Genomic DNA, 16,942 nt, shown 5'->3' on the forward strand with positions numbered 1-16,942 from the left:
TTACCACCATAGGGCTTGCTCTAAGAAGTTCTATGCGTTCCAATTCAAATACAAAATTGAACGAATTTCACCAAACCAAGTACAAACAAACTTTTATTGTGATAGTGCAATAATCCACATCTTATGATTTGTTAATTTTATTTTAATATTGTAAAACGATGTCTGATTTCCACGTAACACCATCTTGTGAAAATTTATATCACAGTAGTATACATTGAGTGACTTTTAAAGAAACCAAAAATACGGAATAGAAAATCGACGAAAATAACTCCAAATTGATCAATAAACCATTTTTGACCGGAAAGGCCAGTGCTGGGTCAAACGAATTTTATAAATTATAAACCACGAGATCGTCATTCGGACACGTTTTAAATCGTTTATCAAATGACATTGTAGAGGAGATCAGAAAAAAGGTCGTACTTGTTTTTGTTTTTTTTAGCTCACCACAAGGTCGAGTTTGATTGAAGTATTTTTGTGGTACACAAAGACCAAACCACATGATATGATATTAGAATTCGTGCACTTAAAAATATGTAAAAAATACTTAAAAATTGCACTCCTTTCATATTGTTTTATTAACATAAAACATTGCAAGAGAATAAGCAACTTTAAAATGGTCTCTTTACCACTGTAATATTAGGATAAAAGAAGTAGCGATTTGTCATTGAAAAGCACAATCGAAAGACATTGTCAAAATGAAAAATGAAAGCAAAAAGTCAACTTTTCAAGTTAAAATCAACATCATTAAAAAAAGGTATACGAAAAATCATTCAAACTTAAATATTTGAATATAAGTAAATAGTCTTCAGAAATACCAACAAAATATCTAAAACTAGGAATTCCACTTTCTATTTCAAAATACGTCTTTTCTATATATCACAGAGTATCTGAAATTGACGAGTCGTCATTTTAACATCTAAACGCAGATAATTCTGGACACACATGGCTTTGAAGACTCAAATTTCGACAGTTTGTAAATACTATTACTGATAATTCTGGACACACATTCGATTTGAAGGCTAAAATTTCGAAGGTGAGATGTGAACACTATAACTGATTTGCTTAATTAAAAAAATAATTCCGATTGTTCAAACGGATGGCGAACCTGTCCCTTTACAGTTGTATTATCAACTACGTTTTTAGATGTAAACCATTACACGGAAACATAAAGTTTCAATTCATTATGTTTAGTTGATAAGAATTTGTGATTTCACGAACTAAAAAAAAAGTATTTGTAGGTAAAATAAGTGAAAAAGGTGGACTGTAAAGGTCACGCTAGCGGAGATGTACCCGACACTATACAAATTACAATTAAAACATGCAGAATGATCTAGACTGTCAACAGACGAAAACACGAACACTGGATCAACGTTTAGCTTTTATTACGCCACAAAAGAAAATGTAACCTGATTTGTTATAGAAATGTGTTGATTAATAAACTTTTCACGTTTATTGGGTTGGATTAAATCAAATACAAGGTGTATCTCAATGATGACGTATTATAAAAGTCCACAAAAGAGGGCGTTACGTTCGTAACTTCGGTATATAAAAAGTGTGACTGAATTCTAATTCAGAAAGCAGATTTTAAACGAAGTCGCTCGCATAACGCGGGAGTTATTATCAAACCAAAATGTGGTTACAAACCAGTGTTCTTGTGCTTTGTCTTGGATTATCCAACGCCGCCGTTACCTGGCAGTTACTACCATTCGAAGGGGATTGTACTAAATTCTATTTCCAGATCGGTCCCAACTCCGTCTTCAAGTTCGAGTTGAAATGTAGCAAGGATCAAACGTTTTCAGCCACCACCAAGCAATGTGTTACAAAGTTTGGTCGTTTAGATGACTGCAGTATGCGATCACCACCAGAACTCATAGGTTAGTACATGATTATATTTATTTTCATTTGTAAAACTTTGGAAACCCTTCATTATTCCGAAATATTTGTCCATTAACGGTTTTCAAAACTTAACTATACCAAGAGATATATAAAAATGTTCAGTTTATGTCTTAGAAAATATCTTGAGAGCCATATTTTACGTCATTAAGTGCTGAAAAAACATCCACCAAACGGCTACCGCGATGTTGAATGTTTTGGCGCTTCAATGTTTACATTCATAAAGACATTGTGAATAACGTTATCGCACCTTACGTAGTTGTGAATATCGAGGTCGGATAACGTCATTTTGGATATCGAGGTTAATAACATCACGAATTTCAAAATCTAACAACGCCATTGTGGATATCGAGGTTGGATAGCGCCATTAATACCAATTTCGGATAACGTCACTATGAATATTAAGGTCGGATAATGTCATTCTACACGTTAAATTCAGGTAATTGCAACTATGGATATCAATGTCCGTTAAAATCATAGTGGATGTATAGGCCGGAGAACGACATGGGTTTTGTGGTCGGATAAGTCGTGGGTATCCAGGTGAGAGAACGTCATGGATATGTAGATCGGATAACGTCATGATATCAGGGTAGGATGAATTCCTTGATATCGTGGTCGGATAACGTAATTGAAAATCATCAGAAGAACATATAAAAAAGTAAACGTCTTAGCGAATGGCCAGTGACTATTATTATGACATCTTGTCTCGCCCTTTGAACAAGTAAAGTAACAATAAGAAAGTATCTAGAAAACTTAAGTCAATATTTAGTACGTTAAGGGTATTACCACTATTATGACAGTTGGACCACCTGGTTTAGTGGTGAGATGGCGAGGGACTATTAGAATATCTTAAAAAAACAAGAACAAATAGCCTTGTACGCTGTTTGAATATCAATAACCCTGTTATTCTTCTCAATTGACTTCAAATGGGATTTGAATTAATAAGGGCTTTAAGTGAATCTTTGTATCTTTGTATTTGAAGAACTAAATGGACAAAATGACTTGGCATTTTACGCAAGTGGAGATGACCATTACAGCGGCATGAAGCTACTTTTGACAATGGGTTATCTTTTTTCATATCAGCCCTTCTGGACAGTATCACTGACATGGGAAACAGGTTGAAAAATCTGAAAATCTGTTTCTAACGCCCAATAACTATTCAAGAAACTAAAGTTGTTGAGATAGGTTATGATGTTAGCTCTATTGGTTATTGGTTACCCTTTTGTAATTTCAGTCTGATGCTACGTTGAGGAAACACACGACGTTTCTTCGCAACTCATCAACTTGGTATAAACTATCATTTAATGGAATTTCCAATTATTATTTTAGCTCGATCCTACGATGAAGGCAAATCAATCTGTGCCACTGATCCAACCGCTGTTTTCGCTGACGAGGAGAACTGCGCCGGTTTTTACAACTGCTCTAAAGTTGTCGTAGATGACACTGGCAACCTCCCTCCATTCCGAGACGAATGTCCCTACCCAGCCTTGTTCGATAGAATAAACAAACGATGTGATATGGACTACACCACCATTGAACCACAGTGTGGTAGTAGAAAGATTAAACCCAGTCCATGTAAGTATACTTGAAAAGGGGATTCGGAAAAATCCCAGAAAGATCTAATAAGCTATCCTTATGAAATCAAGGGTTTGACCAAAGACCACCAAGTAGACAGGATCCTCGAGAACCTGAGAGGCTATCCTTATGATATCCTCGTCAAGGGCTTGGTCAAGGACCACCTACTAGACGGGATCCTCGTGGATCTTAATTTCCTATCCTTATAAAATCATTACCAAGAGTTAGAGTCAAACAACCAACTGGTAGAAAGGATCCTCGTGAATCTAAATTGCTATCCTTATAAAATCATTAGGGCCAAACGTAAAGGCCAAAGAACCAACTTGTAGAAAGGATCCTAGTGAACCTAAGTTGTTATGTTTCGTTCTTAATAGCTTGGGAGATCTGTGTGAGAATTTTTAACCAATGTCTTATGTATGTTAAATCCCATTGCACTCATTTGGATGCACCTTGTATTCGAACCATGGCATGTATCAGTTTGGATTTTGTTTCTTTGTAGGTGACCAATTACAAAACCAGTGTCCACGAGCTCACTGTATCCCTTGTGGGGTAAGATACCCTAACTGTGTGGGTAAACGCAATGGCTTCCAAGAGTGGGAAGGTCGTTCATTTTCCCCGTACTACGCCAACTGCCAGGATGGCCGTACACTAGAAGCTGGTACTTGTGCCCGATCTCGAAGTGGTTCACCAAGAATTTTTTCACCAACTCAGAAAGAATGCGTTGACGTTGATTCTAAGACCCTTTTCGGCAACTAAAATTCGACATATTTATGAATTTTGAATAATGATAACCGCCATCAATATCGAGAATCATGTATATCATTATTATATTACTTACTTGCCATAATAAGTTTTTTATATGTACACTGTAAAAAATTACCGTGATTCTTTCGCGATTTTTCATAATCACGAATTCGAACATCGAAACTTAAGAATGCTCTGTGAGTTTTTGTGTTTTTTTTTACTGCAAAAGTTGACATCCCATTTTGGATGAATTTTTACAGAAATGTAATATTCTTCCGCGAATTTTCAATGAGTTTTTACACCAAAATGGTGGCAAATTTTCTCACACACTGTAAAATTAACTTTAATTTTCAAAACGACTTCGATAAAACTTCATTTTTTGTCTAAATAAACTTTCATATTTGAACTTTCATAATTTTTGTACTTTGATGAACTTAGAAATATTTATTATTTTGTTATCATCTATTTGTATATAGCGTATTAAAACTTTTGTCTCAAATTCCTGATTTCAATCCATTTTTGTAGTTCGTGTGAAGTATTTCGCTGAAAAAGAACGGTGACGATCAAAACGATAGGTGACCATCCCCTCGAAAAATCGCAAAATATGCTTTATCACACAAGGCCTTAGTGACGTCATTGAACACTTAGTTTTAGTGGAATTGCAGGGACCACTGACGTCTGATTGAAAATTGGAATAGTGCAAATTGATCAGAGTTCCCGATACACATAAAATTTGAGAAAACCCCTTTACAACCCCTCTAGGTGACGTACTTCATCTCGAAATTTCAAAAGAATGTGACCACTTAGTGGGATCTTAGTACGTAAGTTTTTTTTTCCCAAAATCCGTATTTACGTAACCTTGACCAGGTAATACTTAGAGATGATACACTAGGTATACATTAGAAATAAATACTGTTACATAAAGATGAATAAAAAGAGATTAAATATTCGCCCGTTTTTTTAATAAACAGATTTTTATTGACCTTCAACTGACATCATACAAATCGTATCTCCTTACCTCTTCAACTTAGTTTTGCTTGATACAGTTCAAATTTAACAGCACTTCAAAACTTTTACAAAAGATGTTTACAAGATCACAATATTACCACAATGACTTAAAATGGTTCACTGTCGTACTACTGTTTGAGACTGGATCACTGTTGTTCTTTTGTCTGAGGCTGAATCACTGTTGTACTTTTGTCTGAGGCTGGATCACTGTTGTACTTTTGTCTGAGGCTGGATCACTGTTGTACTTTTGTTTGAGACTAGATCACTGTTGTGCTTTTGTTTGAGACTGGATCACTATTGTACTTTTGTTTGAGACTGGATCACTATTGTACTTTTGTTTGAGACTGGATCACTGTTGTACTTTTGTTTGAGACTGGATCACTGTTGTACTTTTGTCTGATGCCGGATCGTTGATGTACTTTTGTTCACTATCTGAGACATTTTGTACGATTTTGCCTTGCATCTTCTCGTTGAAAACGTTTAGAGAACGTGTAGTAACCATTGATGTCGCTATGGTACAAAGTAATCTGTAACCTTCTGGAAGAAAAACATAGTAGCACTTTCGTCTAGAAGTTTTTAAAACACTGCACTCTTGTTACGCAGTGTTAATGACACTGGGTCAAGGTCGTGAGAGTTCAGCACATGGTTTCGATTAGATTGTAGTTAAAAAACAGGACACGGTTTAGATACAGTAGTTTTTAGGAAGGCCGTTAGTGAGGCAGGTAAGTTAGAGGAAACTTTATGGCATTTGAGCCGTGGTGGCTCGGTAGTTATGTTCGCTGGTTAACACAAAAATCAAAGATTAAATCCTAAACTGTCAGTGATGCAAGTCGGAGGGAATGACATGAAAAACGTTGAACTGACAATGAAGTGAAGTCCCGTGGTCTACAGACTGTGCACATTAAATATATTTCTTCAGGTAGAATTAAAAAGAAAAGAGTAGGCTAAAGTTACTGTCCTGAAAACCAGATGTGCATACATGTAATTTGTTGGACTCTATGAATTAAGTTTTTAATCCCTCTATTGTACAGTTCCCATGATGATCGTACTACTAGTTTGTGTTGTTGGTTTATCAGTAGTGAGTGGTCAGCATACAGGTAAAGCTATTTCATCCTCGAAATCCTACAAGTTACCATCAGGAACGGCAATATCTCAGTGAGTTAGACGATTGTCTCAGGGTTCAATCCTTCAGTTTTGTCAATCTAGGTTTTCCCCTGTTGGTGATGCTATTCGGAAGGACTGAATTGAAAAAAGCGGCTAGCCGTTCGGATGGGGCAGTAAGCCGATGCCCATTGTGCTACAGTCTGTGTGGGTTATGGGGAGAAGCTAATCCGACAGTTCTTGTGGTAAGAATGGCTATTACTTTAATATACCATTGGCAGGAGGTGGTAAGCCAGCCTATAATTATGGTGATGCTTTGGGGAAATCCATCCTGTTCTTTGACGCACAACGTTCTGGTAAACTACCGTCCAACAATCCTATCAAATGGAGAGGAGACTCAGCTCTGCATGATAAAGGCTCCCATGGTGAAGATCTTACAGGTGGATGGTATGATGGTAAGTCGCAATTCACGACATTGGTTGTTTAGGGACACATTATTGTCGGCGAGGACATTGGTAACATGAAAAATGTATTAAGTCTTTCGGCTGTGGACATGCAAGAGCCATAGAAGTCGCTAAAGAGCAAGTTATTCCATCGCATACGACACACTGTGTCGAACTAGCTAGCAGACATGACGATTGCGGTTGTCAGCGTGATGCCACTGTTTCAGCCAACTTATTCTAGTTGCATATTGAATGATGTTTCTCCATAACATGCAAACACGTAGAGATTTAATTCCATAAATATGTCTTTACATGTATATAGCTGGAGACAATGTAAAGTTCAACCTGCCAATGGCTTCGTCTACTACCTTGTTACTCTGGGGATTTATTCAGTGGAAAGACGCCTACCAATCCAGCCATCAAATCAATCAGATGTATGATAGCGTCAAGTGGCCACTGGATTATTTCTTGAAGTGCTGGAACCCTCACAGTCAGACGTACTATGCACAGGTAAATCTTTGGCTTCGTCGATAAAACTTATATTAATGGACACCGGGAATTAATTGGTGCTAGGTTACAGGTAAACCGTGTTAAGTATAATTATTTTAAAAAATAACATGCATTTTGAAATTTCAGGTCGGTAATGGAAACGCAGATCATTCGTTCTGGGGAAGGCCGGAAGACATGACCATGGCACGTCCAGCTTACAAAGTGACAGCTAGTAAACCCGGAAGCGACGTAGCTGGTGGAACTGCTGCTGCCCTCGCTGCTGGATCCATTGCTTTCAAGTCAAAAGGTAGTGAAAGAGTCTTGTGGCATGAAATGGTAGGGGGCGTTGGAATTTCGACGATGACTCGGCGTATTAGACCAGTGCGCTGTTTCATTTTGAAGGCCCGATCGCCCATCACTAATTACAGAGAGACCCAGTAGTAATTCCTCAACAAGAACAACGATTCGATTTTATTCCTTGATTTCAGATCATGGTTATTCTTCTAAACTCCTGAACTCGGCTAAAAGTCTGTACCAATTCGCCAAGAATCACAAAGGAATCTACAGTTCCAGCATTCCTGAAGCCTCTCAGTTTTACAGGTTGGAATTTAATTCCTGATTTAGTTTCCTTCTTTCGTCGTTCGTTCAATTTAATTATGTACTAATCCTGGTTATATCACTTTAAGGGATACAATCGTCGAAATATTTGCTATAAAAGAGGTTCATTTCCAGCTACCCATGGACAATATTGCATTCAAATCTGACTCCTGTTTTTTCCTGCAACTGAGTAAAACTGTCGGATAGTGAAGAGTGTTATGGATAGCTTAAACTGTGCTTTACCATCTGACTATCCCTTTAATATCTTTTTGGATATTCAATTTCGTGGCATGTCTTTACAGATCAAGTGGGTATAAGGATGAACTATGTGAAGCCGCCATGTGGTTATACAAAGCAACTAAAGACCACCAATATCTGAATGATGCTAAATCTTTCCATGAAAACGCTTGGGCCTGGGCTCTGTCTTGGGACGACAAGAAGATTGCTTGCCAGGTAAGTCCCTTACCCAAAATATATCTCAAACAAAAGCAGTAGGAGATGAACACAAAGATGTAGTAAGACGCGAAGGTCAATTCCATATCATAAAGTACAATTGAGCATAAGCTCTATCTATTATAGATGCTGCTGTATGAAGCCACTAAAGACAACCAATACAAGCAGGAAATTGAGGGATATTTTAAAGGATGGAAGCCTGGTGGTGGAATCAAATACACACCTTGTGGACTAGCTTGGAGAGACCAGTGGGGTTCGACCAGATATGCAGGTATGTACTGTCCAATTGTCATCTTTTTTCATCAAAATCATTTTAGAAGCAAAACGTTTCGGCATTTTCAAGTTCCAAAGACTTAGCAAATAGAGTAACGCAGATACAAATAGTTTCAAATACCAGTAGGCAAATTGATAATCAAATATTAATAATTTTTCATTACCTATTCGCACGATTGGATAAATATTTTTGTGGTTTGTTGAAATTAAGTTTACAATAAACAACTACAGTGACCTAAACATCAATTTTGGGCAGACAACAGATGGAAATTAGGAAAGTCCTCGAGGTGCTGACAAGCGGCAAGGCAGTAGGACCAGACAACATCCCCGCAGAAGCACTCAAGGCTGACCTGTAATCAAAAGTAGAGATATTTGAGGGGGTGTCAGTGGTCTTATGACGGTATCCATTTCTATTTTTAGCAAACACTGCCTTCATGGCTCTGATGGCTGCCGATCATGGTATAGATGCTCTATCGTTAAGAAAATGGGCGCAGGGTCAAATTAACTATATCCTGGGCGACAACAATAAATGTTTCAGCTACATGATTGGTTTTGGTAAACATTATCCATTGAGACCACATCATAGAGGAGCGTAAGTACGAGTGTTCAGTTCAAGCCTTATGGAAATCACGAAAGTCACGTCATAGTCTAGTCTAGACCACAAGTATACATTATACAAATAGAAGGTATAGATGACCCATCTATACATAATTACAAACGCCAGAAAATCTCTTGTAAGTTTAAGTCGGTGTGGAAACTGGTAAAACCACCCAACAACAATGTTAACTCAATGTTCAATATGGTTTAATTTCCAGGTCCTGTCATGCCCATTGTGATTCTAGTATTCTACACAGTTCAGCCCCCAGTCCACATGTCCTAGTCGGAGCTCTAGTAGGTGGTCCTGATGAACACGATAAGTATGTAGACAAACGAGATGACTATGTGCACAATGAGGTAGCTTGTGATTACAATGCTGGTTTCCAGTCCGCTCTTGCAGGTAAGTAAGCATCAAATCTGGGCAAGGGGTGGGGTAGTTGTGTCAGCACTCCCCCAGATGTTTTGGTCGGTTATTCATCCTTTGAAGCGGGAGGATATGTGATGAATTCAAAAAAGACTTGTGAGATGTACCATTATTAGTACGAATCTTTTGATAAACCTTTCATTATATGAGCGATTTCCAGGATGGACCGCACCACTTCAATACCGTTATGCTTACGGTTCTTGCAATTATTATTATTATTATATACAACTCCTTGTATCTATTTATAGGTCTCACTCATCTGGTACACACCAACAATCTACCACAAGCTGATAAACGAAAATGCCATTGTTAATAAATTATTTCTATGAATATCATTATTGTTTTTATAAGGGCAATAGCTTGTTAAACCTTGGACGAAATATTAAGAAATCTAACCCAATCATGATCTCGTTGACGGATTTGTTGAATTAAGGATTCGATGTTGAAGACTAACTACATGTACTTGTGGGAAAATTCGGTTGTAAGCTCGAGGGATTGTCATCTGCTAAGATAGTGGGATAGCCCAATCGTTAGCTAGATGGATTGTCTGTGCTGGGACAGAGAGATATCTTAAACGTTAGCTTGATGTTGTCTCTGCTAGGATAGAGACAATCTCAATCGTAACCGAGATGGATTGTCGTCTGCTAGGTGGTGGGAAAGAACCTTTGTAAGCAACTTGGATTTTGTCTGCTATGACACTGGAATAGATCAATCGTTAGCTCGATGAACGTTCATCTGCCACGACATTGAGAAGACTTCGTCGTATGCTACTTGGATCGTCGTCTGCTCATATGTCAACTTTAAATTGCTTATTAATGGGGGATAACCTCGGGATGAATTTACAAAACTCCATGATTATAGCAATATCTTTTCTTTGGGTAAAACAGACATGATAACAATACTTATTATATACTCAATAATTTATAACAAACTTCTGTTTATAATACAACTCAATATATTTCGCCTCATTAGTTTCTATGGTTTACTTCAGTCAAAACGTGACCTGACAACACAATGTATTAAACCCAGCTTGGACTAAAGCACCTGTTAGCCGAGTGCAGCTCAAGATTTTAGGTTAAGAACTCTATATAATCTGATCTGATAATATCCTTCTTGAAGCTAAGCTTGCACTAAAACACCGGTGATCAGAATGAAGCTCTAGATCTTTCGCTTAACTTTCTATGGAATACTTCACTCAAATCGTGATCATACAAAATACGACAGAGGTAAATAATTTATATCAATAAATCTATATCCAATCTACTGCTTACAATTGTGAAACAAGTGTGGTAGTGAATTTCCCAATCAGTAGAACATTTGATTGGTTGAATTATTACAAGCAAAGAACAAATTTTTCATAACAATCTTGTCAGATTCAAATAAATTCAAAAACTCTTGGTACAAATTTCGAGGTAGCAATAAAGTACTTAAAGAGAAGGTGTGTGCTTATTTACTGGACAAATCTTATGTGTATCACAGTTGAACGGAATAGATGAAAACAATGCTAATGGTAAAAAAAAAATTGAATGGTTTAAAAGCATCAAGAAGTTAAAAAAAAAACCAGAGATTACAACTTCTACAGGTAACAAAAATTGACTTAAATCGACAAAATCTCCAAATATTAGGAGAAGGGATTAAGGATTGGCACACACTTCCCCTTTAAGCTAACAATTGAGTTATGTTCCTTAATTAAAACATATGTAAATTCACACACATGGAATGGCGCAGATCTTAATTAAAGTTTGTGAGCACCACCAACGCAATATTTTAACGGAACTCAAAGACTAAATCTTGATTCTGTATTCCAAATAGATAGATTAAAACAAATTTCTGCACAAAGGACACGTCGAGTTCATACTTGTGCTGAACCATTTATAAAGACAAGCTGAATGATACTTCTTCTTGCAGGTACGACACTGCAGCTTCGGAAGCTGAAACGTTGTACCGTGCAGAACCGAAAAACAGATCATGCAGTCTTCCACTCCATCGAATCGCTTGTCGATGTTCTTCTTCCAAAGTTTCAAACCTTCAATGATTGTACCGTTCTGATGCTGAAGGAAGATATTCAGTTGCAGAAGCCAGCGGTCCCATTGCGCTTGGGTAGCACCAACTCGCTTGTCGCTGTTGACAGCTATTACACCCAGTGGAAAGTTTTCCGGAAGTGTGATCGTGACAACAATTTTAACTTCCGCCATGACGTAGGTAGCAACCACTTCTCTAGTTGATGGACGTGGTTTAATGGTGATGCCTTCTAAATCTTCCGAAGATGGCTGGACGGACGAAATTTCATCCGAACATAGCATTGGACTCATAAATTTGCTGGTGAACTTCTCGACGTGTGATGAGGTCTTACGGTCCAAATCTGTCCACCATTGACGAACCAGCGCAGGAGTCGTCTCTAGGCATTGGTAATATAACTCAAAAGCTATTTGCTGAATATCTTGCGTTCCATTCTCCATGAAATGTTCCGCGAAGATTTTGAAGTCTCCAGCAGATGCAGTTCTCTCGGGAGGAAGAAGTATAAACAGGTGACTAAGAAACTTAGAAAACAAATTAGATTCCTTGAGGTAACTTGCGTACATGGCCCTAAATTGTGGATTGGCGGTTTTAAAAAGGTAAAGCACCAGCTTCCATGACAACAAGTACCCAAAAGTATACTGGTGTTCTTCAGTATTGTCATCGACGGTAACATAATCACCTACGGAGTGATCAACCAGCAAAATTTCTAAAGCGTCGCTGCACTTCTTGATTACATCTATGATCGCTTTAGGCGGAGATTTCACGCAAGCTTCCTCAGCAAACGATGTTGGGTCCTCTTCCGGTTTCTCTGAGAACAGTGACTCTTCGTTCATGAGTTTTTCGATCATGTTAAAGGCAGTGGTTTGGACGTTCGAGCGGGAACTGATCAACAGTGGGCAGACGTGATTCAAAAGAGTTTGTGTATTTTGGGAAAGTGTAGCATCGTCTTCTGCAGAAAGATATGTTGGTAGTTTGTGTTTTAAAATCTGGTCTCTGGAACATCTGGAAAGAGCTGCGCCCATAGAGTCTACTACGGTCTTCTTGAACACATCGTCCGACTCTGATTGATCCGATGCGAGTGTCACGTAACGTGGAAGCAATTCACCATATAGACCTTCACTGAAGAAATCGTCCCACTCCGTTAAAAGATTCGGTGGGAAATACATCGGCCGGCTCTTTGAAGCTCCCAGCATGCAATGAGAAACTCTGGTAAGAAGGTTGCAGACAGTGACCGCAAAAAGAACCGCGTGGACTTCCAAGTTGTCGTAAGAGTCATAACTGGTAACCTTCCCAACCCAGGCCACCAAAGCACAGAGGATGCAATCCCAATCTTTATCAGAGAGAAGATCTACACAATTACAAACCACGAAAGACAGAAACTTCATGATCTCAATATTATTAACAATTTTAACGAATTCCTCAGTATCGTCTTCGGCAGTTATAAAGAGCTTTTCATCCGATTCTCTCCATATCAACAGCTGCTGTAATATATCCCTACACAGCTTCTCCCAATATGGCTTCTCCTCGGGATGATCCTTCAGAATTCTTAAGCATGATAAAGACAACGACAAGCTTTTTGATGGTTGCCAAAGATCAGTTGTCTTCGTAGACCTCAAAAAGTTCGTAACCTGTGCGAGCAAGAGGACTCGTACACCTTCCACAGAAAACAATGGAAGCAGGACCTGCAGAGTGTGGAACATACCACTGCTCGGCATCCCACCGTCTTTCAGCAACTCAGCCTCATCAAGATCGAAAAAACTCGGAACTATCTGCTCGTACATGCAATTGAGGTACACAGCATCGAATTCGCCATGTTCAACAGCAGATTTTTTCGCTTCCTGGAAAATTTCCTTGACATCTTGTTCCGAAATCTCTCCGATAATGAAATCCACGTTTGATTTTAACTCATCTAAGTGCTTCGCCAGTATTTTTTCATCTTTCGAAGACTCGAAGTTCATTATTTTCTTTACTAAAGCCAAGCCTCTGAAGACGCTCAAGAGACATCTTTTTTCAAAAGTCTTCAATGCGTCTGAACCTTGTTTATTTAAATCACTAGACGAACTGACAGTGAACATCTGTTTCATCAACTTCAAATTAAACATGGTTTGGTGGATTACGACCAGCAGATTGGGTAAAGACTTGGAAGAGTGATTAGTGAACCCGTGAGTGATGGACACCACGTTCTGGTGAACATAGATCAAACTGAGTAGGTACTTCAACTCAGGAGTATACCGCTTGTCAATAAAAAGTCTTTGCAGCAACAACTCAAAAATCTCCTCAGCAAGTTCATCATCCTTCAAATCTGCAAAAAGTAACTCAAACAAAATTTCTAAATTTTTTAAAACTCGTTCAAACAACTCAGAAGTCGTGTCCTGGGACAGGGTGGTCTGTTTTAAAACATCACAAGCCGTCTCAACAAATGGTCCATTGTAAATCATACTTCTGTTATACTTCAATAAAGCTTTTAATCCCTTGGTCCACGCTTCCTCACAGCTATCCATGACAGACTCTTCAAGCTTGATATTGGCATCAAAGCTTATTCCAAACAACGATATCATGAGCTCCTCGGTAGCAGTCTGGCAAAGAATACCCTTTAAATTATCAAAAAATGAACAAGCAGCTTTGGTGACAAACTGGATGGCTTGATTCACAGTGCTTTTATTCCTGGAATTCTTCATGTGGACAACCAGTTCTTGTCCCATGGTGAACAAGATATTTTCGGCACACTGGGAGTTAAAAACTGATTCTTCTTCGCATACAGCCAAGACCGAGCTAATGACTGTCCAGCCCATATCCACTAACTTCACGTTCGCTGGCTCGCTACTGTTAGAACTCAGCAAGCTTGTCGCTTTCACTAGCTCCACCAACTGGTTGGACACAGCTTCTTCATTTAGTTTCAGGTCCTGCAGCTTCTGATTCTTCTGCATCTCAACCATTTTCTCAAAGTACAAACTGGATTGAACGCAGGTACAGTTTTCAACCAGTTTGTCCAACAAGGCAGAGGCAAGGTCCGCATCTTTCAGTTTATCGTTGATGCATTTGAAAGACATCGACATCAAGCATGAGGACCTTTCCAGGTTTTTCCTATGCTGCTTCAAATGAGGTAGAATAAAATCATCAAAAAAACACAAGTACATATCTTTATCACCAGTTTGGTCTTTGCCTAAAAACGAGGAAATTATGAGTTCGTTACTATACAATAGGAAAATTTGTGTGAAAAGATCAAAGAAAATATCCACCTCTTCTTTCACATCAATTTTTTGGAAAATTTCTCCTAAAACTTTGTTATAAAATTTCATCATATTCTGAGACCCTATTTCCACAGAATCTTCCGATGTGGGTATCGTTGGACCCTTCATATCTCCATCAAATTTGACAGATTTCTTGCATTGTGCATTTTTGGTCACAAACCCTTTAATAAGCTTCAAAAGTCTCAGAATCTTATTGGACTTGTGTTCATCTTCAATCAACTGGCAAGCAAAGTCTTCAAAATGCTTCCAGAACAATTCGGCCAATTTTAGCATCTTGACTGATTTTTCAAAAGACTCCATAAGGGATGCAACACAAGAAAACACAGGGGATGAAGCCAATGTTGGCTTTTCATCCAAGATGGCTGATTTTACGATCTCCACTAAAAACTGGTCCAAAATCTTCTCTGCCAATTCCTGATCCTCTCTTTTACCAGCTTGGACAATTAAATACTGACAGCACTCTACAAAACTCTTGACTAAAGCTGCACAGTCTGAAGCACTGTTTAATACACTGTCTTCATTGAACCCCTTACGAAATGCACTTAGAAACTCGATATAAAAACCATCTTGATCCTCGACAGCTGACTCTGGAATCTTACTTAACAGAGGCATCAGGTTAAGTGAAATTGAAGCAGCATTTCCATCAAATCCATTTTCTAAATTCTTTCGAAGCTTCGGCCAAAAAGCTTTCTGCCAGCTGACATGTTTCCAGCATTCGGGAACATGGTTGACCAGTGACAAGATGGCCTCCCACATTGGAGCAACGATAACTGGGTTGGATATATCCAGATTATGAAGCACTATAGGTGTAATTTTGCTAGCGTATTTCGTTGCTAACTCTTGGAAGCGCTGACAAATGACTGCCAAAAAGGAATAAAACCCTCCTTTAATACCAGGAACTGTGGATTTACTGTGTTTCCAAAATTTTCCATTTTCGAATAATTCAGTCAAAGACGAATCCAAACTGGAAAGTTTTCCTTCTGCTACGGAAGTAAACAGTTTTCTACAACCTGCCAAAGATGATGCTATTACCCTAGAATATTTACTGTCCATTTCAACTTGGTCTGTCGTCTTGGGGTCACTCAGCGACTGTGGAGTCTGGTTAATCAAGTTGTCCACTAGAAAGTCCACGATTTCCTGCCTGTACAGAGTTAAAGCATCATTTTGTTTATTTCCAGGGAAAGTGTTTTGAAAGACTTTGATTGCTGAGAAAGCAACTATCGGGTAGGTATCACACTGACTAGCAATCCAACATCCCATAATAGATTTTAAATACGGAGCGATTTCTTTCCCGACTCGTACCGAAACTACTAGAAACGTATTATTGACGGCTTCACGCACTTTACAATCCACGTCCATAGACAACCGGTTATAAAGTCTCGGCCAGAACGGAAGCATCGATTTCAACACCTCGGTGTCTTTCTGTTGACTCAAGTCACTCAGTTCCTGAAGAGCTTTAATCTTCGTGGTGGAATCCTTCTTAGACAGCTTCCTTAAAACCAAGCGTACATCTGCATCTAAGCTACTATCAACATCTTCCAGCATGGAACTAAGAGGTACGAACGAGGGCGAAGACTGGCCACCAAATCCTATAAAACCAGTGGACTGACCCATTAATAAGGCCGCTTGGCTGCTGCTGGAAGGCTTTAGGTTCCCTTTGACTCGATTTGAGCCTTTCTTTGGGGCTGCCATTGTTGTGGATGCTTTCTTTTACCTGAAATAAGAAAAAAAGCAAATTAAAAATAAAATAAACCACTTACAAAAGTACTTTTGGATGAGCCAATAAAAGGCAGGGTATTCTCACACTTTGAAATACCTGATGCCACTAGGTTCCTAGGTTTTATACTTGTTATCCCTTTCAGAGAGTTCACACAGCTAAAACTGATATCATCAATAGATATTGTAGCACACCAGGTCTTGGCTTATTGCCCCCTCTCCAAATGACAAGACCCTTTTTTCATATCAACCCCTTCTACCCACATCACTGAAATTGAGTTGAAATTTTAAACACAGTTTCAGCTAATTCTACATAACGTAATGCCCTGGTATCCCATATGCAGAGACATTTAATAGGC

At 38.5% G+C, this 16,942-nt stretch overlaps 4 protein-coding genes across 4 annotated transcripts; 2 read left to right on the top strand and 2 right to left on the bottom strand.

The window, feature by feature from the left end:
- Positions 1–1,336: 1,336 nt before the first annotated feature.
- On the top strand, positions 1,337–4,224 carry LOTGIDRAFT_236509 (hypothetical protein; the record flags this gene model as incomplete). Its single annotated transcript, XM_009067453.1, has 3 exons — positions 1,337–1,874; positions 3,223–3,468; positions 3,968–4,224. The coding sequence occupies exons 1-3, from the start codon at positions 1,631–1,633 to the stop codon at positions 4,222–4,224; spliced, it is 747 nt and encodes a 248-aa protein (XP_009065701.1). The 5' UTR covers positions 1,337–1,630.
- A 1,705-nt stretch (positions 4,225–5,929) lies between these two features.
- Positions 5,930–9,928, top strand: LOTGIDRAFT_197134 (hypothetical protein). Its single transcript, XM_009067454.1, has 11 exons — positions 5,930–5,942; positions 6,252–6,317; positions 6,603–6,776; positions 7,087–7,274; positions 7,401–7,560; positions 7,742–7,853; positions 8,153–8,303; positions 8,430–8,574; positions 8,997–9,168; positions 9,392–9,573; positions 9,846–9,928. The coding sequence occupies exons 2-11, from the start codon at positions 6,257–6,259 to the stop codon at positions 9,908–9,910; spliced, it is 1,410 nt and encodes a 469-aa protein (XP_009065702.1). The 5' UTR covers positions 5,930–5,942; positions 6,252–6,256; the 3' UTR covers positions 9,911–9,928.
- A 1,489-nt stretch (positions 9,929–11,417) lies between these two features.
- On the bottom strand, positions 11,418–13,067 carry LOTGIDRAFT_53406 (hypothetical protein; the record flags this gene model as incomplete). Its single annotated transcript, XM_009067372.1, has 1 exon — positions 11,418–13,067. A coding segment is annotated over one exon (1,650 nt), but the record flags the coding sequence as incomplete, so codon positions are not given.
- A 2,085-nt stretch (positions 13,068–15,152) lies between these two features.
- On the bottom strand, positions 15,153–16,559 carry LOTGIDRAFT_133152 (hypothetical protein; the record flags this gene model as incomplete). Its single annotated transcript, XM_009067455.1, has 1 exon — positions 15,153–16,559. A coding segment is annotated over one exon (1,407 nt), but the record flags the coding sequence as incomplete, so codon positions are not given.
- Between the last annotated feature and the right edge of the window lie 383 nt (positions 16,560–16,942).

The sequence above is a fragment of the Lottia gigantea genome, assembly GCF_000327385.1.
Source record: "Lottia gigantea unplaced genomic scaffold LOTGIsca_82, whole genome shotgun sequence".
NCBI lineage: Eukaryota > Metazoa > Mollusca > Gastropoda > Lottiidae > Lottia > Lottia gigantea.

Bases quoted from the DNA above. Each gene is read 5' to 3' on its own strand.
- LOTGIDRAFT_197134 (XM_009067454.1), top strand. From the start codon at position 6,257: ATGATGATCGTACTACTAGTTTGTGTTGTTGGTTTATCAGTAGTGAGT. The intron at 6,318-6,602 runs GTAAAGCTATTT...TACCATTGGCAG, and splicing joins AGTGAGTGGTCAGCATACAG to GAGGTGGTAAGCCAGCCTAT. The intron at 9,169-9,391 runs GTAAGTACGAGT...TTTAATTTCCAG, and splicing joins AGACCACATCATAGAGGAGC to GTCCTGTCATGCCCATTGTG.